Source organism: Canis lupus, chromosome 10 (genome assembly GCF_011100685.1).
Source record: "Canis lupus familiaris isolate Mischka breed German Shepherd chromosome 10, alternate assembly UU_Cfam_GSD_1.0, whole genome shotgun sequence".
Classification (NCBI taxonomy): Eukaryota; Metazoa; Chordata; class Mammalia; order Carnivora; family Canidae; genus Canis; species Canis lupus.
The window spans coordinates 43621471-43647510 of record NC_049231.1 but is presented as its reverse complement, the minus strand read 5'-3'; the positions used below and the strand labels follow the sequence as shown (position 1 = coordinate 43647510).

The 26040-nt window shown below is 42.7% G+C and overlaps 1 protein-coding gene and 1 long non-coding RNA gene across 4 annotated transcripts in view; one reads left to right on the top strand and one right to left on the bottom strand.

The window, feature by feature from the left end:
• The window catches only part of AFF3 (AF4/FMR2 family member 3), a 522431-nt gene extending 514755 nt beyond the window's left edge, over positions 1–7676 (bottom strand). For 2 of the 3 annotated variants that reach the window (XM_038551011.1, XM_038551013.1), the window contains exons 1-2: positions 7566–7676; positions 6544–6655 (exon numbers count right to left, since the gene is read on the bottom strand). In XM_038551011.1, the coding sequence (XP_038406939.1) occupies positions 6544–6593 (50 nt within the window). In that variant the 5' untranslated portion in view covers positions 6594–6655; positions 7566–7676. The remainder of the gene's footprint in view (positions 1–6543; positions 6656–7565) is intronic. The other variant, XM_038551012.1, reaches the window with a different exon arrangement.
• Positions 7677–8677: 1001 nt separating this feature from the next.
• LOC119873774 lies at positions 8678–9618 on the top strand. Its single transcript, XR_005365221.1, has 2 exons — positions 8678–8797; positions 9125–9618. It is a non-coding gene; the product is annotated as an uncharacterized LOC119873774 (long non-coding RNA).
• The last annotated feature ends 16422 nt before the right edge of the window (positions 9619–26040 follow it).

Here is a 26040-nt window from a genome sequence, read left to right as displayed (position 1 = left end):
TCCCTACTCAAAGTTTGGTCTGTGGACCAGCAGTTTACCAGGAAGCTAGTTAGATATGCAGAATCATAGCCTCACCCTGAACCTATTAAATCATAATGTATATTTTATCAAGTTCCCTAAGTTACCCGAAGGCAAGTTAATGTCTGAGAAGCACCTCCTGGATGACAGTTAAGTACACTGACTTATGTTCTCAAAATATTATAAGCCCTGGATCTTTTCTTTCTCAAGATACAGTTTATAGAAAAACAAACATACCTTGAAATTAGAAAATAAAAACAGGTTATTTCCTAGAACTGGTGATGATCCACTGAAGTCAAAGCTTTTTTCTATCTAAACTACCAGACAACTAACTAACATTTCAATGAACACTGACAGAAAAAGTGTGGTCACTTCATAACTTAGATACAGTACAGGTATGACAACCAAAATGTAACCAAGACCAACAGACTCATATTACAGCACTCCAGAGGGTTTCTGACAATTAATTTCCTGTTCATAAAAAGGAAAATTAAAATTATTTTCAGCATCAAGTTAACACATAACTCTAAACAGAGTTGTTATGTTAGTGGTCTTCAAATTACAGTTCTTTTTGTTTACCTCAGCTAACAATGAGCCCCCTGGGAAGAAATTATGTGAAGAAGTTTAAGTACCCTCTATGCCATCCTCCACATGTGAGTGGGGAAATTACAAAGGGGAAAAATACACAAGAGAAAATTAATGACTTCTGCACTCTTTGATTCCTGCTCTCCTACGATGGGAATGATCATAGATTTTGAAGTTGGAAGAACTCAGATAACTTACTGCTGCTGGCCCACTTCCCCAGGAATCTTTTGTAAGAAGTAGCTGGCAGGGCATCTGCAGCCTCCTACAGACAGGTAATTGTTACCCTCCAACATAGCAGGGTCACATCCCCTTTAGATACTCTCACACCCCCTGATCTCACCAGTGCCCTTAAATAACCCAAAACAGCTCCAGGCCCCCTTCCCAGTGAAACTGCTTCAACCCCTTCAGGGGCTCTATCATGTCTCCAGGGGTTAGTTTCTGTAGACTAAACCCATTTAGTTTCTTGGATGGTGTGGTGTCCTCTTACCCTGGTAATAACTGTGTATTTTGTTTCTATTGAAACTAAATTATGATTAGCCTGACATAATTTAATGAGACCCACAGTGCCAAATGAAGTCATTTGATGTAATGGGTGGTAATTCAATACATTCTCAGTGAAACATCAAAGATTATGTAATGGTTAATATATCTACATACGTTAGTAGCACAACCACAAGTAAGGGTGTATTTGTCTGCTAGAGTATGATATACAACTAAGAAAAACTACCAGCCTCCACTCTAAAATGTCCCTGGATCCCACTGCCAGGGACAGAACTCTGTACCAGATGGATGACCTGACCCAACGTGGCCTTTCTGTATCCTTCCTTGTTTATGATAAAGAGACTTTTTAAGGAAGCGAAGGGTATTAAAAGAACTACATTTGGCATTCACAAAGCAATTGACACTTTTATTACTTAACATCACAACCTTATGAGGTAGGCCACTATAAGTGCTGTCATTTTATAAGTGATTAAACCAAGACTGAGAATAGGAAATGAGAAAAATCGTGAGCTGCCCAGGGCCAAACAGAAAGCAAGGCTGGAGCCAACTGAATTCAGAAACCTCAATTAAATTCCCAGACAAAAGAGAATGGGCAACATTTAAAGTAAGTTTTATGGATTTCACTTTGAAATAAAACAAGGAAACATTATGTTACCATTAAATGATATTAAAATTGTCTTTTATGGCCTTGATTTTGCTACCAAGGCTTTATTTTCAAAATAAAGAAAATTTAAACAGGCAAACTTATACCAGGTTAAAAATCCCATTTATACAGAAAAAAATCTTGCATTCCTTTTGAGACTTTTTTCCTTCAATTCGACTGCTATGCTAACCAATATTATGCCAAAGGGCCTCGTACCAGTTGCTACATCTAAAGTGTCATTGATTAGACCCATTCTGGTTCACAGGGACATTCTCCCAAAATAGATCCCTAGCATTTTATAACCCTCCTACATTTTCACAAAAGAGAATCTGGAACACAGGAAGGAATCACTTCCCCACACACAATACTCATCTTCATCGTCATCAGAAGGCATGTGGTTAAAATTCATCTGCACACCCAGTGCTCACCGTCTCTGTAACGCTGTGGCCCCCAGCCAAGCCTGAGTCCTCAACTTTAACACCGTGCATTACCCAGTCTTCCCACCTGGTTTTCTCCAAGACACACCTACCCACAGCCAGGCTCATGCTCTTCACAGATGGGAGCGGCACTCAGCTTCTTGCCCCCAGCACTCCATAGCTTCCCATGGATATCTCCTTGCCTCTTGCACCCAGGCAACCAGCCCCCTTCAATACTGCAGCCCACAGGTCCTAGCCCTGAAATCCACTTGTAGAAATATTTTCATCCCCACACATGCTAAGTAAGGCCTTTCCTAAGCTCTGGATATGCTCTAGGGCTCTCAACCAAAGAGAACCACTGTTGCCAACCATACAGCCACCTTGGGCCAGTCACCTGCAGTAACCCTGCAGAAAGCATGTGGAGGGTCCCTGTGTGCACCTCTCCTTCTGCCTTCTGTGTTCTACTGAACTGCTTTGACCCCAAGAGCCAACAAGAGGCATAGTGGTAGGCCTTAAAATGTTTGCTTTGCCGGGGCTACAGGAAAGGGTCAAGGCACCTGAGGGTCAAGGTCAGGAATCTGGAGCAGTTTTCTGACACTATACTGGGCCTGGGAAGCCAAACTAACAAGGAATGAAAGAAGCCATGGTCTGGCCATGTCCATTGGTAGTTGACTTGAAGAGAACCAAATGTGACAGTAGGTACTACTGGGAAGCACTCCAGTACTATCAGTGGCTCTTCTTCATTGTTTTCAACCTATGGGTAGATGGAAAATTTGAAAAAAATAGAGTGGAAATAGAATAGAAAATATCAAAATGCATCACACATAGTAAGGATAAGCATTACCTTGTGACAGTTGTTTCAGTTATGTGTATGGATACTCACAGGGGTCGAAATGTTAAATGATTTACTGTGAGTCATGGTCTAAAGTGCTTGAAAGCCACTGGTTCTATAGTACCTATCACAGAATAATGCTTAATACTCTATGAATACTTGCTAAATGAACAAATTGATAAGTATGAAACAATCCATTTATCATACTTCAAAAGTTCTAATTTGAAAGAATATAAAGTATAATGCCTATTTGAACAAAAGTAAACGGATTCTGGCCTATGTGAATCTATGGGGTGGGGGGAGTGTGGTGAGGGAAATAGTAGAGAGAAATATGAATATTTCTATTGTATTTCGATAGTCTTTCTCTCCAATAACTGAAAAGTTTTATATTTAAGACAATTTTGACTAAGTTCATTTGGAAAACTTTTCCCACTCCCTGAAACTGCCTCCTGATTACAGAAGTTCTGCATCTTTAAAATACTTGGTATAGGTAATTCCACCATGATTCATAAAAGGATCTTTCAGAAACACCATGAAAGCCTTTGTTCAAGTTCTTTCTTTGCCCAAGATGCCTCTATGTCCTCTCAATACCCCGACCCCCACCATCTGTAAAAATCCCATTCATCTTCCAAGGCTTAGTTCAAAGGCCACCTTTTCCATGGAAGCGTTTTGGTTTTTTTTAACTCAATTTTTCCTCTTTCCTTCCTTTACCACCCACCCCAGTCCCAAATATGGTCTTTTTCTCTTCTGAATCACCAGTGTTGAAAACTTCCTTTTTTATTTGTATACTCATCTCATTCCCCTACTAGATAATCACATGCACAACCCACAGTTTACTCATCTTAGTACTCCTTATAGCAATCAGCACAAGGTCTTAGACTAAAGAAATGATCAATTAATATTTAAATGAATAAATGAAAGTAATGTTAGATTGTTAAAAGGGAGGGTCATTATTTTAAAGGCCCTGAGGAATGGCTATGTCCAGCAGCTGATCAAAAGGTGATGGAGAACAGGAAGGAGCAGATGGGAAGAGGGTGGGAGGCTGGTAAGAGTGCTGTTCCTCAGGATACCTGCCTCTGCAAACTTACAGAATCCCCAACTCTCCAGGGATCCAACTCTACCCAGTGAAGCTATGGAGCTGGGGGCAGGATGAGTGCCTTCACCCTGTTCCAAGCTCTCTATTCTCTTTAAACCAGAAATGGGAAGTGAAATTAGAAAAAAAAAAAATTAAAAAAAAAAGTAGAAATTAGGGCTACTCTTTTCAACTTTAAATAAGGCTGAAAGGAAAAGTTTAAACAAGCTATCTGGACCATTTAGACTCAAAAGGCCTCCTTTGAAAAATAAGAATGAGGGTTTTGGCAGAATGTGGGGGAGGTACAAGGAGGTGGAGGAGATGGCTCTTGAATTCCTTGATTTTTTTCAATAATACTGAGCTTTCCTCTTCATATTGTCTATACGGTCATTTGGGGACATTTTCTGTGACCGGCAGACTAAGCTAGCTCAGGTTCAAAGCCACAGTCACAATTAATAAATTTGTTTTATTGGAAAACAATGCCCACCAATTAGGAAGAACTATTAGGGATTAAAATACCATTCTCCTTTGTCATTAACCTGTACCTTCCCCCACCATCTCCAAAGAAACATGTTTTTCTAAGATGAATGAAAAGAATAAGTTTTTAGTGGTGTTTATTTTAAATGTATAGATATTTATAAGTTAATTCATGTAAGGCAGGCATAATTTCCTAAATCCTGGTATTTATTTTTCAGATTTTTAATTTTAGATCAGTATCTTCTAGGGTTCTGACCTTCTCTTTCTTTGGTATTTTAACAGAACCTTAACTTCCAGTCCATCATGGTTTTGTTTCATAATTAACTTTAGAGCCACCCTCATACACTGGGAGACATCTGCAATATTGTAGAAAACCCACTGGATTTAGAGTCAGAAACCTGAGTGTTGAGAAGTTAATGGCTGGTTCAAATACAGCTCCTCCACTTCTAGATGTGTGACCTTGGGCAGGTTACCTGGCCTTCCCCACCCTCAATTTCTCAATCTGTAAAATGGGAACGGTAACAGATAATGCAATGGGAACGATAACAGATAATGCTTCCTGAGGCAGTTGTGAGGGCTAACTGAGCTAAAACATATAACGTACTTAGAACTGTGCCTGGTAAATGGTGAGTGTTCAGTCAATGTTAGTGTGAAAATTCTGCCCTCATTTGTTTTACCGGCTCAGTTGAGTCCTTTTACAATTCAAAGCCTCCATTTCCTTATCTATAAAATAAGACTCCTACTGCTTGCCACCAAGATTGTTGTCAGATTCAAATAAGCAAACAATGGATAAGAAAACAAAGTACTCAAATGTTATTTTGGATCACTTATGAATTTAAAAATAAACCGTAAAACTGAGTGAGAAAATACCATGCAAAAATTCGTCCATAAACTGAGAAAATGCCTACGTTAGAAATGCATATTCAAGAAGTATGATTTATCTTTAACTTATCAGAAATACACAAGCTTTTGTAAAACGTAAGTTTTACGTCTGCAAACTAGAAACACCCCCTCGGTCAAGCCAAACTGTCCCACTATACTACAAGCAAGAAACCCTCCACATTTTTATAAGCCAAAGATAAACCGATGCACTGATTCAATGCTGACTGCGTATACAGCAACTTTTCAAAAATGCTTAAATTTTTTCATTTTTGAAAGGAATAAATGTACTCTAGATAACGTAAATTTCAAGTCAATACAACAGACATTGTATAACTGTGCTCCATCCAGGTAACCCAGCTGGAAACTAAGGATGAAAAGAGAAATAAAGCTTAGATCCTGTGCTGGAAAAGGCCACAGATTATAGCTGGTAATTTCAAACTATTACTTGTAAAAGTCATGAGGGGGCTTCGGTTTGAGTCAGCAAGCTGATGAGCACCATAAAAACATGCCAAAACAGTAAGTTCTTCCCTTTGATTGAAAAACTGTCTTTTAAAAGCAAAAGTCATTTTTAAAGCACAGTCTCTATCTAGAAAACTACTGAATTTGTGCCAGAAACCAACATTTCTAAATGTAAACCTGTAAAATAACAGGTATCTGTAAATGAAAGGCTGAAATAACCCCAGGAGCAACAAGACAGTAATTAGCAACTTTTATAGAGTAATAACATGTTTCATATTCTTTCTACACTGGCTCTTTGAAGTTTCCAGTGTAATATATAAAAGTTTTATTACATTAGGGCCCATCCTTGTGTATTTTATAAGCACCAGCATTATGCAGAGCAAGCTGCAGTTACTCATCATCAGATCTTTTATAAGAAACTGCTCAATAATGCACTAGCTCTGCGTCCAGTTTAGTTTGTTACACCTGGCTTTAGAAAGATAAAAGTGACTAGAAGCCTAAATCACTGGAAATAATCCACATTATCATCTATATAATCTATAAATCTCAAAGCAGTTTAGCTTTAAAATTGTACACTGCATATTCATGTGCACACCACTTGCAGTTCTAGACACATGCGAACTCTTTACTGAATTAAAGCAGAAAAAAAAAAATTTACCAGAGGCAGAACAGAGTGCAGTTAATATGCTCGTTCCAGCAGATGTTCATTCCCGTAAATATTAAACATAACACAAGTTCCTCCAGGAATATGCGGGCAGTAATTTTACCACCTGAATAGGGTTGGTTGGAAACATTTAGGAGATAGGGGTGGAAGGGAGAGTAGGAAATCAGAGGGATGCCGAGGCAGCCAATGGGATTTTTAAGAAACCCGCAACGAGAATTAAACTGCTTCTAGCGGCGATTCGCCTACAGCAGCTCCTCAACGTGAGGACACGGAGCAACAGATCCCGGAGTGCTCCCGCGGCCGCCCGCCGCCCGCCGCCCGCCGCCCGCCGCCCAGGCTGGGAGCCGGAGCGTGGAATAAAGGGGCGCGCGGGGCGCCCGGGTGGGGGGAGCGGGGAGAGGAGGAGGACAACTGTAGCGAGGTGTGAAGAAAGGGCCCAGAGGGACCGTGAACCTCGAGGAAACGAGCCTCCCCGGGCCAAGGCCTCCGGAATTCCCGCACGGAGAAATCCTCGCCCCCTGCCCCCGGCGTCCACTTTCCCTCTCGGGTGGGAGCGGGCAGGAGGCGGCAGCGATGCCCCGGGCGGGAGGCTGGAGCATCCTCTAGGGGCACTTCCAGCAGCACAACTCCGGGGGTCGCTGGGGTGAACGCAGGGCGCAGACGAAGCGCAGGGAGCCGAGAGGCGCTGGGGCCGGGGCCGGGGCCGGGGCCGAGGGGTGGATCCCCGGGCACTGGGGACACGTTCTGGAAATCGGGGCTTTTCCTCTCCGTGGCTGCGCTCTGCCCCCCGGCTCCCCCGCTCCCCGGCCCTGGGCTGGGGCGGGCAGCACCGAGGGGAGAGGACGCGAAAGGGGGGCCGGGGGGCGGGCGGGCGCCCCGACCCACCCCACCCCCACGGCGGCCGGCCGCTCGGAGCCCCCCGCCCAGGTGAGCGCGCGGCCGCCCCCGCCCCCGCCCCGCGCCCGCGCCCGCCCCCGCCCCGCGCCCGGGCGGCCGGCCCCGGCCCCGGCACTCACCACAGCGACTCGAGGTCCCATTCCTGGAGCAGGGCTAAGTCGAAGCTGTCCATGGTGGGAGGTGTCAGCGCCGCCGCCGCCGCCGCCGCCGCCGCCGCCGCCGAGGCTCGGGCCGCCCGCGCGCTGCAACGAAAGGCGCCGCTCAAGGTGCATCCCGGCCGCGCCGGAGCCGCCGCCCGCCCCCGCCCCCCGCCCCCGGGTCGGGCTTCCCCGCGCCCCCCGCCCCCGACGCCCGGCCCGCGCGGCGGGAGGCAGCGGCCGGCGACTCACCCGCTCCCCGGCTCGCGCGCAGGCACACTCAGCACAGAGCGGCGAGCTCCCCGCGCCAACGCCGCCGCCGCCGCCTCGCCCCCCTCCCGCCCCGCGCCCGCCCCTCCTCCCCTCCCTCCCCGCGGCCCGGCCCGCTGCAGCCGCCGCCGCCGCCGCCGCCGCCGCCGCCGCGGAGCTCTGCGCCCGCCCGCCCGCCTCTTTCTCCTCGGGGAGGCGCGTGTGCGCGGGCGAGGCCGAGGCGCGCGCGCGCCGTGAGCCCCGCGCCGCGCCCGCCCCGCGCGCCCCTGCGCTCCCCGCGCCGCTCCCCGGGGCCCCGCCGCCCCCGCGCCCCGCAGCCCCCGCCGCCCGCCTGCCCCGGGGCCGCCCCGAGAGCGGGGGCGGGGGCCGGCGGGCGGCCGTGCGGAGCGCCGGGGGATGCTGAGCCGGGCCGGGCCTGCCGCATCTCCTGCCCCTCGCCCTCGCCCTCGCCCTCGCCCTCGCCCTCGCCCTCGCCCGGCCCCGCCCGGCCCTGCCCGGGCCGCACGCACTTCTCCTGCGGCCCAGAATTGCCCCGACCGTGCCGCGCGCTCCGGGCGCTGTGCCGCCTGCAGCCCGGGGCGGGGGGGGGGGGGGGGGGGCTGGGGGCTGGGAATTCCCTGGCCGCCCCAGGCACGGGGAGAGTGAACGGAGCAGCCTGCAGTCGCGCTGTAAACAAATCCTTTAAAATATCTGGAGTCAGTAAGTTAAGTGAAAGGGAGGAAACCTCTACTGACAGGACCCGCAGTTTGGCCTACAGTGGGGGTCCCACCGTCCTCCGGCTGGCCGTCCCTGGAAACTAACCTCCTTTCTTTTTATTCCTTACAGGGAGGGGGGGCAGGCCCCTGGGTGTAGACTGCTAACTTCTCGCCCCATCTGTCTGGAAAGTGACATACTGTCAGCTGGAGGATGATAGAGTATCATTGTGGCTCCTAAAAAAAAACCAGGTCCTTTTTACCATTACTTCCTAGATCGTAGAGAACATCTCCCACCCCCCTCCTTACTTCTGCAGACATGCCAAGAAGTCCATGCCTAGATCAGGGCCGTGGCTCTGTTTCCCCACAGCTGGCCAAAATCAGAACCCCTCCTCAGTTCCCTGACTCCCCTGTCCTCTTGGCCACAGCTCTGGGGATCCAGAGCTCAGGATCCCAGAGAACTCCTAGAGAGTGGTACAGAGCGATGTGGTTATATCCCTCCCATCATTTGCACCAAACCCCCAATTCCTGCAGGCCGAGAGGCCTTTTCCATGCTCTCCCCTTTGTTCATTCTCACAGAAGGACCACTGACTGGAACCACCAGAAATCTAGACCCTTGCGAAAAAGTCACAGGATCCCTCCATCAAGCCTCCTCACCTCTCTGACCTCTGAATGAGGATTAACAAACGGAGTCTGGAGAACATGCAGAAGAAGAAAAGACTGATGAGAATTCTTACTTATTTGGGATCCGATTACAAAACACTCAGCCCCCCCACCCCCTTTTTCCCCCAGCTCTGAAGTAGTCCTTCCTTCATTAGCATCCATAACTGGTTGCAAAATGTAAAACACTAAACTAAGACAGAGTATCAACATAGTTTCAGAAAATGGAATTGTTATTTTACAAGCTGACAACTCCCAGCCCCTAAAAATCTCCCTCATTAGTTGAAGGTAGTAAAGAGGCTGCAAAAGAACAAAGAGAATGTGAATAGAGGAGAAAGTACAGGTGTGAAGGGCTGTCTTCCCAAATCCCAGTCTACAGGACATCTGGAAAGTAAAGGGGAAAAAAAAAATCTGTCTTCCTAATATCTCCTTAGCATAAGCCTTGTTGGAAATGTTTGCTCTGGCAAAAGTGAGATGCAGGAGACATCCAGACAGTATTCCCAGGAACAAAGGATGGGGGTGGAGGGTGGAGGAGAGTGAGAAGAACAGCCCCTCTCTGGAAGAACTGCAAGTTCCCCTGCCTGAACAAGAAATGCATCCTGTCCCTGTGCTAATGGCTGCAGCCTGAAGCTTCTCCAGAAAGAAGACCTCCCACCCCTCACAGAGATCTGGCTTTCCTTCCCTTCCCACCACATCTGTTTATACAAAGGAGGGCTGCTGGAGAACAAACAGAACCATGTTTACTGGGAGTCCCATCCTAAGCTTGAAGCTTAAGATACAGATTTGCCCTCACCACAGAGGCTGAAGATAAATAGATGGCCCCGGAAAAGGAAAGCGAGAAAGCAGTTGGGGGGTATAGAGCCAGTGGAGTGGTTTACTCATAAAAGGTCTCTCTCCCCAAAAGCCTCGTAGTAGTGGGTAGACTTATATTTGAATTTAAATGCAGTGCCTCATATTACTACATGAAGGTACTTGAGCCTAAAGCAATTTCAGTGTGGGTATCCAAATATTTTTCTTCAGGAATCATCGTTATTTTCTGTTCGGGGGCTCCGAACATAGGGGAAGTTGCATTAACACTTTTATTTCCAATTATATTTTTGTGTCTAGTGTCCAGTTGGAAAATATGGTCTTTTGAAGAAACCCGAATCATACTTGTAGATACCGTATTTACTAAGTCGTCATGGAAATAAATCTAAATTAATAGTATTTACAAGTAAAATGTAGAAGAGTTAATGAGAACCTTTATAAGGTGACCTTTTTATTATTTTTATTTATCTGGTATATTAAGATGTTGCCATAATATGCCAGCCCCTAGATACACGTACCAAAACAAGCGCTTCATCCAGGTGTCAAAATTTTAAATCTTGAATAAAAAAAAAAAAAAAAAAGATTTGGACTTTCTGGGATTTAGAATGCCAGAAGTAAAAGGGAGGTTTGGGGGTGTTTGGGTTTTTGGTTTGGTTTGGTTTGTAAAGGGAATAAGAGACTACCTAAATTAAAAATAAAAATAAAAACTGGTGTTTCTTCTGAAACAGATGTAGTTTCTGTGCATACTAACGACCTGGAGACTTGAGGGACTCTTTTCCTGGAGTAGATGCAGATAATACTCCAGAGAGCTGGTTGAAACCACCCAGCTCTGGAGAGCCACTGTGAGGAGTTAGCTAAGGCCTCCCTGGGTCAGGGGTGTTTTTTTGAGTTAAATCTGTGAATGGAAGGAACTGAGAAATGAATCCTACTCAGTCTGGGGCAGGCTGACAAGCACACTCAGCAAGAGCCCCACTCACATTCCACCAGCCTGGAATTGAAAGCCTCTAAAACAGACCCAGAAGCAAATCTGTAACATCCAACTAAGATCTCCTGGATCCAAGCTGAGAGAAGAGAAAGCTTGCCTGGCTTTATTAATCCATGCCTTATTCTGAAGATGTGGCTGCAACTCAAGTCACAATTGTGACCGGGTAGGTATTTTCCTTTTATATTCCCACCATTCCCCTAGAAAATATGCCTGGCTAAAAGCCAGCTGTGCAGGCGATCTTGCTGGAAGGTCAGGGGAGCCCCCACCCCACATCCTGCAGCATTGTTTGTCACTGCACCTTCTCTCATGTTCCAGCAAGGCTGCAGTCACATCACAGTCTGCTTCTCCTTCCAGAGGCTTCTTGAGTGTTCGTAACTATATCTAGGGATTGCAGGATAAGCCCTCTAGGCTTTCTGCTTGCAAATGACATGCTAATATGTCGAGCCCCAGGACAGCTTGGATTTTAATCCACCCAGGAGTTGTAGTGTCTTCAGGCCTTTCCCTCTGCCTTGGTATCTCAGAGTGGTTCTAGCCTGGGATCTGAGGTGCCTCTCTTTTTCTATTTTTTTTCATCATTCACCAGGTCCCGAGCAGATGGTGTGGCTGTGCTGGCTGTCATCACTCCTCCTATGTTTCCATGGAAACATGGGGCATAGGGACCATCTCTGCCTTGGGCTCTCTGACAGTATCCTCTGGCAGAGAACTTCAGCACTCTGGCCCCCTCCCCCTTGCTTGCCCACATCCTGGAGAGTTTGAGAAAGACTTGTGGCCCTGGTAGCCAGGTCATTTCAGAGATCATCTAAGGACATGCTCCCCACAAGTGGTTGTGAACTGGCTGCAAAAAGAAGGGGGAGGGGAAAGAGTGCTGATAACCTAGTTGTGCGGCAGTTGTGTTGCAGTAGTGGCATATCTGGATTACCTGTCCCCTCAGCCAGATTCTGTAATGGCTGATTATTGCCCAGATGTCAAAAGAGATGCTCCTAAGGTTGCATCTGCTCATCAGGCAGGAGATACTTAATGAGCTTAAGCATGTTACTGATGTTTTACGCTTTACTGACGTTCCATCTCCTCCAAGTGCATTCCTTTTTTCTTTTTTTTTCCTTTGTACAAAACCAGGTTTTCCCCCAAGGAATGTATGTACCTTCCTCAAACTTTCCAACATCCTCCTGCCTACATAATTCACTTATATAGCCACTGAGACGTTAATTAGATTCAGAAGTCCATGGAAACAGCAGAGTTTGGCAGGGTCAGAGGCCAGGCAGGGCAGAGAAAAGAGCGGGGAAAATGACCCCTTAGGAGAGGAGTAGGGAAGCAGAGGGAAATTTTTCATGCCATTCAAGTACCAAACAAGACAAAGATAATTTCAAAAGGTGGTCAACTACCATAACATTGTTTAGAGAATTAAAGTATTGTCCAATTAAAGAGTTCTTTAAAAAAAAAAAACTGATTTGGTATAAGAATCCCATGCATGTCTTTGGTGTTAGTTGCTCCTTATATAGCTGGTACAAAAGACTAGTGTGTGAAGCTCACCACATTTTAAAAAAGAAAAGAAACAAAGCAGGCATATCTACTGAAAATGAAAATACTGGCAGAAAATGCATAGGCTAGTCATAAAAGTAGATCAGAAAAGTATTCCTTATCATAGATCATGTATTTCATGCCATGCTGACCTACTTGGGGGATAATCCCATTATTTGTGATTTGAGATTCCCTTGGTGTTGGTAACAAGAACCAACCATCCTGACTTAAAAGTTAATATTCCCACTGGCTCTTTGTTGTGCTTCTTCAAGATGTGCACTGGCCATCGTGCAAGATTCAAAGACTATTAATCTGCTGAGAATAGGAGACAACTAATCATAATGAAAGCAAACATTTCTATATTATAATATTTTCATATTATAACTGGGTACTGTTCAAAGTGGCAACTCCGTTTTATTCCTCCTAAAACCACACGGGGTACGTTACCATTGTTTTTACAGGTGAGCAAACTTAAGGAACAGATAAGCATCACAAACCAAAGCATGGAGAAAGGGGATTAGATTTAGCAGCCACAATATCACACCACATCCCATAACTTTTGCCTTGATTGTCTATAGCTTTGGAGCATTCCTATGCCTGCAGGTGCTTAAATAATGAATGCAGCACAAACCTACTCAGAAAGTGAAAGAGAGCCCTCTACCTCTCTTCCTGTAGTCTTCCTTCCCCTAGGTTTTGACCTCTGAGTTGTGCCATGCCACACCTGGAGTAAAGACCCGCACTCTCTCAAGTCTCAGTGTCTTCTTTTGCAACATGAGAGGGCTGAGTTGGCCATCCTTTGTCAGTTTCTGTCTCTGACGGTTACAGAATGTTACAATTCTGCTTTCAGTTGTCCCTCCTGAGCACTGCCAGACAGGAATCCCTGGAGTATGTCAAGAGAGCCATAAATCTTTTTTGTTGTTGTTTAAAGGTAGGACCTCCTTCTTGGCTTAAACAAATCTCAAGGTGTTGATCTGTTCTAAACAGGAGAGCTTGCTGTTCTGTTAAGTGTTAACAGACAGCAAGACCAGCATGTCCAAGAGGAAGAGACTTGGTTTAGGTCTGGGGGGAAGTGTGAGAAAGAAGTCAGAACATGACTATAGGTGTCAGACTCTTTTCTCTATGGCACCAGAAAATATTCAAGTATGGAGCTGACGGTCCCCCCAAGCTCCTGGAGGACACTGGAGCTGCAAATGGATGGACTAAGACTCATAGCCGGAAGACAGAGAAATTTCAAAATTATGTGTGGATGGGTTAAATATTGGCGTGGGCAAAGGGCATCAGTATAAGAGCCTTACAAGGTCTTTCAGATAGTGGCACCTCCTATAGCTCAAAGTCTATATGGAAAGTCCTCCATCCAGAAAAAAAGAAATAGAGAGCAGAGTCTACCTCATCAGGAGACAGACGAGTTATGACACTCACTGCTGTTTGCCTACTCAATATGCCTCCTCCTCTTATTTACTAATTAAACCTAAGTTTTGTTTGGGGAGCTAATATACCCAACTGAAAGAACTATATTTTCCAGGCTCTGTTACAGCAAGAACATATAACAGCATATAACACAGCTTGGGTCAATGACGCCTAAGTTCAAGTTGGCTGGAATTTCTTGGAAAATTTCGCTTTCCTGAAATAGGTTACCATCTCTTCCTCTAAGTCACTTCCTTCTTCATGTCCAAAATGTATTTAAAGGCCTGAGGGGGAACAGCCATCATAGACCTCGAGGGCAAAAAAAACTACAGACTAGAGTTTGTAGATCTGAAGTTAAAAGGAAGCTACATCCTTGGTGGTTTCCTCACACAACTATACCATCTTTGAACCATCTACCTGTCTCTGGACTTTTGGGGACAAAGTAAGACTCTATTTGGCTAAGTCATTAGAGTCCTGTCTTGATTATTACAGCTAACTAATAGAGAAAGTCATGGTCCCTCCAGGGTACCTGACACACTGCCACATACAGTCAGGTCTTCCAGATGTCCCAGCCTATGTGCCCCAGCAGGGGCAGGTCTATGAGAGGACCAACTGTGCTTTGGAGAAGCCTACATTTGCTGTTTCTTTTTTTTTTTTTTTTTTTAAGATTTTATTTATTTATTCATGAGAGACACAGAGAGAGAGGCAGAGACATAGGCAGAGGGAGAAGCAGGCTCCCTGTGAGGAGCCTGATACAGGTTGTGATCCCAGGGCTCCAGGATCACACCCTGAGCCAAAGGCAGATGCTCAACCACTGAGCCACCCAGGTGCCCCCTGTGTTTGCTTTCTTAAGTATAATCTTACCAGAATCTTCTGGGTTCACTCCTGTTATAAGAAACTATGCTCAATTGTCTGAAAACTGATTCATCTGGCTTCAGCACTTTTTAAATATTCCATATTAATAGTTGTTTCTTTATTTTCATGTTATTTATTAACTTGGTTAAGTTACTATTACACATCTTCACGAGGATGCTAGAAAATCTCATTTCTGGAAAATAGTGCAGTAATAATAATAGTCAGCCTTTCTTGTGTCCTTGCCACATACATAAAAATATGCATGCTTCAGACTCAGTCATTGTTTCTACCAATAAACTAATTACCACTGTATGAAGCTGATTTACTTCAGAAGGAGTTTAGAAAAACAACTAATTAAGTACAGTATTTTGAAATACAAACTACATTATAGGGTTAGAACCCTATAATAAAATTGCAGAAGCTTGAAATTTGGAAGAAACCATAGAGGCTCTCTCTAGCTAACCTTCTACCCATACAGGAATTACTTCCAGATCAGCCCTGGTATGTTCAGCCTGTGCATGAGCATTTTTTTAAAGATTTTATTTATTTATTCATGAGAGACACACAGAGGCAGAGACATAGGCAGAGGGAGAAGCAGGCTCCCTGTGGGGAGCCTGATGCAGGACTCAATCCCAGGAGCCACCCAGGCACCCTGCATTTCCATTTTTTTTTTAAGATTTTATTCATTTGTTTATTTGACACACAGAGAGAGAAAGCACAAGCAAGGGGAGACAACAGAGGGAAGGGGAGAAGCAGACTCCCTGTTTACTAGGGAGCCCAAGGTCATGTGCAAGGCTCTATCACAAGACTCCCAGGACTCTAGGATCATGACCTGAGGTGAGGGCAGATGCTCAACCGACAGAGCCCCACCCAGGCTCCCTGAGCATTTCTAATGATAGGTAGCTCACTCTGTTGAAAGGCTTCCTATTCCATTTTAAAACAGCTCAGCTCTAACTGCAACAACATTCCTCCTTATATTTATGAATCCCAAATTGATTTCCTGTAACTGTCTAGCACATTACTAACTTGCAGTAAGTACTCAAATAGAGCTCAGATTCACTAAATTCCTTCTCTTGATGCTCCATAGATTGAGACTTGGGGGCTCAAGTAATTTCGTTGGCACCTTTGGAAGAGAGACTTCCCTGTCCAGTTGGGAATGCTGTGCAGAGGAGAGCCAGACTCTTAAAAGGAGCACTTGGACAGAGGAATGAGAGAAACCCCACCTCCTTCCAACTGATAGGGGGTTTCTTGGAAGAGGGGAGCTTCAAAAAGAACTTGAGCTGGCCAGGGCACCTGGGTCGCTCAGTGGTTGAGTGTCTACCTTCGGCTCAGGTCATGATCCCGGGGTCCTGGAATCGAGTCCCACATCAGGCTTCCCATAAGGAGCCTGCTTCTCCCTCTGTCTATGTCTCTGCCTCTTTCTGTGTGTCTCATGAATAAATAAATAAAATCTTCTAGAAAAAAAAAAAGAACTTGAGCTGGTCACAACAATGAAAATGCATGCTACAAGATACAGGGGTTGGGGGTGGGGGCAGGAAACTCCTCAAAAGAAAGGTACCTCTCTGCTGGATCTCAAGGAAGAAGTTACACATTGGGAGGTAGAAAATGGGAGCCCAAGATCATAGGAGGAGGAGGACAATGAGGACAGGAAGGAGCCCTGATGAAAGCTATTAGTCTAAGGGTCAGGCCCACCCTTGAATAAAGACAGCAGCTCTTTCGGCGGTTGGTTCCCAGTGTTTTTCCAAAGCCCCAACTCTCCTGTGAGGCTTATTATAATTCTATATACTTAGCACAGTTACATTTTTATGAATTTAGCATTACTTTCTGTCACTCTCTAGACAACAATATGAGGTTTATTACAACATAAAGGGAGATTCTTCCTCTTGGTCCTCAGTGAGTATCGCCAGATCCCCGTGCTGTCATCCCTGCCATCCTCCTCTAAAGAATACAACCTCAAGTCAAGGATGAAGTCACTGCGGATACTTACCCACACCCAGGCCTTGGTGTCAGGCTCCATGATCACCTAAGTCCTTCAGACATTTGTTTACCTAACAAACACATTGAATAGCTAATACATGCCAATCAGTGGGTTAAGAAATAAGGAGAGAGAGGGAGAAGTTTAAGAAAAAAGTTATAAAACCCACAGTCTAGATGATAATGTACATATATCGTCCTTTACTTACTCATTCTCAAATTGAACAAGTATTTATCGAGCCAGTTACGTGCCCAAAACTATGCTAGGCACTCTGGTTACCACCCTAAGTGAAACAGACCTGGTTTCACTTGAGGAGGGGTACCAATTATGTTACAATGTGATTAGTGCTATAATGAGGTACTCAGGAAGAACTTTCTAGAAAGAATGACTGACTTGTATTCCAAGTCATGAATGGACTTCTCCAGAATAAGGTGGGTGGGAGAGGATGAAAGAGAAGAACCACCTCTGTATGCCATTCTGTTTTACCTGCTACGACAGAGGTGTGTCTTCAAAGCTTTGGGAGCAAGAGCAAGTGGGTAACGCCTTCTGCCTGAGGCATTCAGGTGGGGTCTAAAAAATGAGAGCCAAAGTGGGGTAGGTGGTAGCAATGGAAGAGCATTCCAAGCAGAAGGAAAAGCACATGGCAGAGTGCAGAGGTGAGAAGCATGTCATGTTCCACTGACAGAGAAGGTTCTGTGTGGTCAAAGCCCTGCTTTGGGCTGGAGAGGAGGGGGCGTTACAGTAGTCATTGGGTCATGCTCAGGTGGGAGCAGAAGAAGAATGAAGGGAGAAGGGAAAAGGAGCCGAGATTGGGGCCAGGTGGTGAAAAACCCAATTTTGCCATTGTGAAAATATTTTAAGGGAGCAGGAAACGAACATCAGAGATTCAGTAAAGCAGCAAGTGAACAGCAGCTGCCAAACCCAGGGGGACAACTGAGAGCTGAAAAGAGGAAATGGTTTCTGAGAAACCAGAGAAAGTATTTCACAAAGCACTCAGCCCAGAGGTTTTTCTTTTTTTGTTGTAAAATCAAGCAAAACTATAAACCCCTTCCCTCAGCACAGGGCTGACCACATCATTTGCAGAGCCCAGAGCAAAATGAGAGTGAGGAGCCCCTTGTGCATAAATTAGTAAGAATTTCAAATAACGACAAGCACAGCACCCTTCTAAGTGTGGGGCCCCGTGTGCTTGCCTGTGTCACATGTTCACAAAGCTGGGGCCGCCGAGGTACTTTTGTGCCATGGGGCACCTTTTCACTAACAGGGTGAGTGGCTGCTGGCTCCTCGGGGCCTGTCACCAGGCCGGGCTGAGCAGCACATCTAGAGCACAGCGCTGTCACCCATTCAGTCTGCACCATGCAAGTCCCCTGCACTTGAGTTCACTCCAAAATGAAAAGCTTCTTTTTTTCCTGAGAGTATTGAAAATATACACAAAGGAAGACAATGCAAGCCCTGCCCAGCTGTACGTGGCAGGGGGAAACATTAAATTAGAAGTACTTTCAATCTTTCTCTCCCTTTTATTAGATCAAGTCCTCAACAAGACTTTTGTTTGCTAAGCAAGGTGATGATAGAGATGGAGGAGAGGGAAACTGAGGGAAGGCAAAAATTGTTCTGCGAAATAAACCAAAAAATAACAGGAGGAATGCAGGAAGAAATGAAGAACTTGGCTAGAAGAGAAAGGGAAAGGAGAGGGCAGCAACTGAAGGGAGTAGAAATTTGGGAAAAGACAAATATCTAAATGGGATTTCAGAAAGTTTTGGAATATGATGTAATTGCATTCTCCAGCCTCCTAATGAGCCTCAAATAAAAAACTGCATTGCTCATCAAAGTTTAGAAGACAGAGGTGAGTTGTGTGTGTGTGTGTGTGTGTGTGTGTGTGTGTGTGAGAGAGAGAGAGAGAGAGAGAGTGTGTGTGTTGGGGGGATGTGGTTTTCTTTTTTTTTTTTTTTTTTTTAAATATATATATTTTAATTTTTATTTATTTATGATAGTCACAGAGAGAGAGAGAGAGAGAGAGAGGCAGAGACACAGGCAGAGGGAGAAGCAGGCTCCATGCACCGGGAGCCCGACGTGGGATTCGATCCCGGGTCTCCAGGATCGCGCCCTGGGCCAAAGGCAGGCGCCAAACCGCTGCGCCACCCAGGGATCCCGGGATGTGGTTTTCAAACAGCTGCAGATTAGAATTATCTAGGGGAACATTCCAATGGTCCAATGGCCCGACCTGCCCCAAGACAGTGTGAAGATTAACTGGTGTGAAGCAGCTTGGAGAGGCCCTGACTCGGGGGAAGCTATCACACCACTGGCCAGGAGAAGGTGGCTCTCTTGGTCCTAGTCCAGGTCCCTTTCTTTGGCGATCCTGTCATTTCCATTGGTCTATTTGTCTCTCCTTGGCTCAGTTCCACACTTCAACTACTGTTGCTTTAGAAAAGACTCGGATGGATGGTAGAGTCTGTTACTCCCACCTTGTTCCTCTTCTTTTTTTTATTTTATTTTATCGAAATTCAATTAATTAACATATCAGGTATTATTGGTTTTAGAGGTAGAGTTCGGTGATTTATCAGTCTTAGTTAATATCCACTGCTCGTTATATCATGTGCCCTCCTTAACGTCCATCATCCAGTTACCCGCCTCCCTGAGCCCCTTCCCTTCCAGCCCCTTCCCTTCCCATGTTTCCTATGATTAAGAGTCTCTTATAGTTTGTCCCCCTCTCTGATTTCACTGTTTTATTTTTTTCCTCTCCTCCCCTATGATCTTCTGATTTGTTTCTTAAATTCCACATATGAATGAGATCATATGATAATTGTCTTTCTCTGATTTACTGCGCTTAATGTAATACCCTCTGTCTAGTTCCATCCATGTCATTGCAAATGGCAAGATTTTTTTCTTTTTTTTTTTTTTTTTCTGATGGCTGACCACCTTGTTCTTCTATAAGATAATCTTTGGGGCGCCTGGCTGGCTTGGTTGGAAGAGCATGCAACTCTTGATCTTGGGGTCCTGAGTTGGGTTTAGAGATTATGTAAATAAAAACTTCTTTTAAAAAAGAAAATCTTCTATTCCTAGCCCTCTGTTTTTCAATAATATTTTGGAATCAGCTTGTCATTTTACACACACACATACATGCACAGAAAAGAAAACATATTAGCATTTTGACAGGAATAGCTTTGGATACATAGATCTATTTGGGGAGAACTAATATTTCAACAATATTGAGTCTTCTATACCTGAACATGCTAGTTCCTTTGTTTATTTAGATTTCCTTTCACTTATATTAATTTTTCACATCTTTCTGTGTAGAGATCTTGCATATTATTTGTTAGACTTTTTTCTCCAGATGTCTGATTAGTCTATTCATTCTAATTATTTTTCTGTAGTTTTATTATTTCCTATGTACACAATAATTCAACAATATCATCATATGAATGATGGCTGTTTTTCCCCCTCTCTGCAATCTTGAGGCCTTAACTTACCAGCTGGAACTTCAAATGCAATGTTGAGTAGAAGCAGTAATGATGGGCACCATTGTCTTATTCCTGGTTTCAAAACAGGATTCTTTGTAGACCTTTTTATCAGATTAAGAAATTTCCTTTCTGCTCCTGGTTTGTCAGCTTTATAGCTATTATTGTTTATTGAAATCATGAATTGATGCTGCATTAAAAAGATATATTTTCTGTGGCCTGTTGAAATGATTCCACTGTTTGACTCCTTTTTTTTCTAGTAATGGTTAATGCAATTAATTACATTTATTAATTTTCAAAAGTTAAACCAGCCTTGTGTTCTGGAATAAATACAACTCAGTGGTGAAGCATTGCTTGTTATATATTTATTGTTAGAATTAATGTGCTATCTGGCCAGGGTGGGGAAATTTCTACATCAATGGTCATGAGTAAGTGAACAAATTTTCCTATTTTGAAGTGACCTTGTTAGCTTTTGCCAAGAAAGTACTTGAAAATGAATTGGATTTACCTCTTTTTCTTTGTATTGTCTGGGAGAGTTTTTGTACTATTGCCTTAATTACTTCTTTAAGAACTTGGTGGCTTTCACCAGTAAAGTCATCTGAACTCCTGAGTTTTCTTTGAAGGAAATTTTTAAATTACAGATTCAGTTTTTAATCATTTTATGTCTATTTCCTGTCCATTTTGGCAAGTTGTATTCTTCTAGAAAGATGTCTAAGTCATGAAAATTTTCAAGTTGACTCCATAAGATAAGATATTTACTTAATGGCTCTTTAATATCAATCAGATCACTGGTTAGCCCCTTTTCACTTCTTCATCACATTTTATGGCTTCTCTCCCTCTATCTCTAAACTGACCTCCCTAGCACTTTATCAATTTTATCAGTATTTTCAAAGAATTACCTTTTTGTCTTTGATCCCTAATATCATATATTTGTTTTTTATTTCACTCATTTCTGTGACCATCTTTATCGTGTCCTTCATTTGAATTTATTTGCTTGTGATTTGCTCTTCTTTTTCAAATTTCCAGAGTTGGATGCTTGGTTCTTTGATATCTGGCCTTTCTTCTTTTCTAATATATGCATTTAGTGCTATACATTTTTTAGTCTAAACACAACTTTAGCTGCATTTTTAAAATATTTTATTTATTTATTCATGAGAGACACACAGAGAGAGGCAGAGACACAGCCAGAGGGAGAAGCAGGCTCCATGCAGGGAGCCCGATGTGGGACTCCATCCTGAGACTCCAGGATCATGCCCTGGGCCAAACCACTGAGCCACCCAAGGATCCTTTAGCTGCATTCTATAAGTTTTGATATACAGAATTTTCATTATCTTTTTAAAATTTGCATGCCTTTTCTTTCATTTTCTTGCCTAATTGCTCTAGCTAGGAACACCAATACTATGTTAAAGAAAACTGGTAAGAGTGGACATCCTTGTCTTCTTCTTGATGTTAGAGGAAACACTTTCAGCTTTTCAACACTGAGTGTGATGTTAGCTGTGGGCTTCTCATATATGGCCTTATTATATTGAGGTACATTCCCATTATAACCAGTTTGTTGAGAGTTTTTATCATGAGAAGATGTTGAATGTTGTCAAATGATTTTTCTACATATATTGAGATAATCATATGTTTTTTATCCTTCATTTTGTTAATGTGGTTATCACATTGATTTGCGAATGTTCAACTACCTTGGCATCCTGATAATAAATTTTCACTTGACCATGGTGTATGATCTGTCTAATGTGCTCCTGCACTTGGTTTGCTAATATTTTGTTGAGAATTTTTTAATCTGTTCTCACCAGAGATATTGGTCTATAATTTTCTTAGAGTATCCTTATCTGGCTTTGGTATCAGCATGATGCTGGCCCAAAAAAATGAGTTTGAAAGTGTTCCTTCCTCTTCTATTTTTTGGAAGAACTTGAGAAGGATTGGTATTAAATCTTTAAAGTGTTGATAGAATTCACCAATGAAGACTGAGGTTTTCTTCATTGAGAGGTTTTTGATTACTGATTCACTCTCCTTATTAGAAATTGATCTATTCAAATTTTCTATTTATTCATGATTCAATCTTATTAGGTTGTAGGTTTCTAGGAATTTGTCTATTTCTTCTACATTATCTAATTTGTTGGCATATAATAGTACATAGTGGTCTCTTATAATCAATTGTATTTATATGGCATTCATTGTAAAAGCTCCTTTTTCATTTATAGTTTTATTTGAGTCCTCTTTTTTTCTTGGTATGTCTAACTAAAGGTTTGCCTGTTTTGTTTTGTTTATCTTTTTAAAAACAGTTCTTACTTTCATCATTCTTTTCTCTTTTTAGTCTCCATCATTTTTTGCCATTCCTTGGTTTTCTGCCATTCTAATTTTGGGCTTGGTTTGTTTTTCTTTTACTAGTTCCTTGAGGTATGAAGTTAGGTTGTGTATTTGAGATCTTTTCTTTTTTCTCAATGTATTTTTCTCAATTTTTGCATCTCATCAGCTTTGGTGTATTGTGCTTTCAATTTTATTTGTCTCAAGATTTTTTTAAATTTCCCTTTTGATTTCTTCTTTGATCCACTGGTTGTTCAGTAGCATGTGTTTATAGCCAAATATATGTGAATTTTCCAGTTTTCTTTTTGTAACTGACTTCTAGTTTTATACCACTGGGGTTGGAAAAGACACTTGATACAATTTCAATCTTCTTAAATTTATTAAGACTTATTTTGTGGCCTCACAATTGACCTATCCTGGGGAATGTTCCAAGTGAACTTGAAAAAAATATATATTCTTTTGCTGTTGGATGAAATGTTCTATAAATGTCTATTAGGTCCATTTGATCCCATGTGTAGTTTCAATCAGATTTTTCCATATTGATTTTCTGTCTGGATGATTTATCCATTATTGAAAGAGGAGTATTGAAGTCCTCTTCTATTATTGTATTGCTATTTCTCCTTTCAAATGTATTAATATTTACTTTATATATTTAGGTGTTCCTATGTTGGGTACATAAGTATCTACTGTTATAACACCTTGATAAATTGACCCCTCTATCATTATATAGTGACTTTCTTTGTCACTTGTTACTTTTTGGCTTAATATCTATTATGTCTGACAAAAGTATAGCTATTCCGGTTTTCTTTTGGTTTCCATTTGCATGGAATACCTTTTCCCATCCCTTTACTTTTAGTACATTTAGTCCTTAAAGCTAAAGTAAGTCCCTTGCAGGAGACAGCATATAGCTCGGCCTTGTTTGGTAAATCCATTTAGCCACTCTACATCTCCCCCCCACCACCACATATTTTGATTGAAAAAATTAGTCCATTTACATTTGAAGTAATTACTGATAAGTATGGTCTTATTCCTGCCATTTTATTAATTACTTTCTGGTTGCTTTGTGATATCTTTTTTCCTTTATTCCTTGCTCACTCTCAGTCTTTGTGATTCAATGATTTTCTATAGTGGTATGCTTTGATTCCTTTCTCTTTATGTTTTGTGTATTTACTACAGGCTCTTTCTTTAAGGTTACCATGAGCCTTCCTTTAAGGCTACTAGGTCACATAAAACATCTTATATTATGGCAGTCTACTTTAAGCTGATAAGAGCTTCACTTTGAATGCAAACAAAAGCTCTACATTTTCACTCTCCCCTAATCTTATGTTGATACCACAATTTACATCTTTTTACATTGTGTAGCCATTAACTGATCACTGTAATTATAGGTATTTTAATACTTTTATGTTTTAATCTTCATTGTAGAGTTATAAGTGATTTACTCACCACCATTACAACATTAGAGTACTCTTAATTCAACTATATATTTTCTTTTGCCAGTGAGTTTTATACTTTCTTAAGTTTTCCTGTTACTATTTAGTGCCCTTCTATTTCAGCTTCAAAAACTCTAATGAACAGCTTGTAGAGCCTATCTAGTGGTGATGAACTCCTTCTGCTTCTGTTTGCCTAGAAAACTCTTTATCTCTCTTTTAATTCTGAAGAACAGCTCTGCTGGGTAGAGTATTCTTGGTTGACAGTGTTTTTCTTTCAGCACGTTGAATATATTATTCCACTTCTTTCTGGCCTACAGGATTTATGCTGAAAAATCTGCTTATAGTCTTATGTGGGTTCTCTTATATGTAACGGGTTGCCTTTCTCTTGCTGTTTTTAAGATGTTCTCCTTGTCTTTAACTTTTGACGCTTTATTTATAATGTGCTGGTGAAAAAAAGTTTTTTTGTTTTTGTTTTTTTTTTTAATTCATCTTACTTGGTACTGTTTTGTCTTCCTTCATCTGGATCTCTGTTTCTTTCCCCAGGTCAGGAAATTTTTCAGTCACTATTTCTTTGAACAAACTGTCCTCCTTCTGGGACCCCTATAGTGTGTATATTGGTTTTTTTTTTTTTTTTTTTTTAATGGTTTTCCCTACTCCTGTAAGCTGTCTTCAATGTTTTTCATTCTTTTTCTTTCTGGTCTTTTGATTGAATGTTATTGCCTGTTTTCATGCTCTCTTATCCTTTCTTCCACATGATCTAGTTTATTGTTTAACTCCTTTAATGATTTTTTTCAATTCTTCAGCAATGTGACTTCTGTTTGGTAATTGTTTATATTTTCTATCTCTTTATTGAAATTTTCACTTTGTTCATATGTTGTTCTTCTGACCTCTGAGAGCATCTTTGACTGTTATTTTGAACTCTCTGTCAGATAAATCACTTATTTCCACTTCACTAAGATGTGTTTCTGAAGATTTATCTTGAACTTTTGTTTGAAGAATTTTCCTCTATTAATCAGCCTGGCCTGAGCTCCTGGTTGCCTCTCAAACCTCTGTGATTGTCCAACCTGCTTGTTTTATTCTAAGTGCCTTTCAAATAGTATTTGAGGGTGTGCCAAGACCTGTCAGTGTCCCTAAAGAAGAACTGCATTCAGCAGCTAGATACAGTATAATTGGAAGCTAGACCTTCAAACAGCTTTGGGAAATTCGGTATATAAGCCTCTTCCAGGGAGAAACTGGTAGATAGTGTTTTTGCCTACTCCCTTTGCACTGGGCCCAGGTATATAGCTGCAGTGGTGTTTTTGTGGGACTTGTGAATGGAAGCCCAGTTGGCTATCAGAGCTGCGTGATCTGGGGACACATTCCTCAGGCAGTAGAGCAAAAGCTGGATGCACATGTGTGTGCAAACTCTTTCCAAGGAGATACTAGTGATTTTTAGTATGCCAAAGGGAGAGAAAGGGAGTTGTCTGCTGGTTTTTCTAGTTTCAAGAACAGATCCCAGCTAGCTTCAATATGTATGCTAAATTAGAAGTCTGATCCTAAGGCGACAGCTTTCAAAATATGCAGATTGTCTTCTTTAGGAAGACCTAAAGATGGGTGATTTTCCCTGTTCCCTCTATGCTGAGCCCTAGGGAGACAGCCACAGCAAGTGCCTTCATGCCCATTAATGATTGCTTCTTTGTTTGCTATTCTCTTACTGGTCTCATGAACACAAGGCACATTGGTTTTCAGAGCTAGGTGTTTGTGGGACTGTCCTTCAGGTGGGAGTCTTAAAAATTGGGGGCTAAATGTGGGGTTCAAACCATTCACTCCCTGGGAATAATATGGGAATTTGGAGTTCCCTCCCAATTGATGGTTCTGCATCAGTGGTGGGGTTTATGTCTCACATTTCCTACCCATTCCAATATGAGTATTTTCTCATTTGTCCAATGTATAGAAGTCTCTCAGATACTTTCTGTATTTCCTTCAGAGGTAATTTCTGTGTTTATCTGTACATTTGGTGTTGCCATGGGAAGAGGAAAGAAGCCTTCACTCTCTCCATTGTGATTGACTTCTCTATTTTACTTTTATTATTGAAGGATATTTTTGCTAGGCTT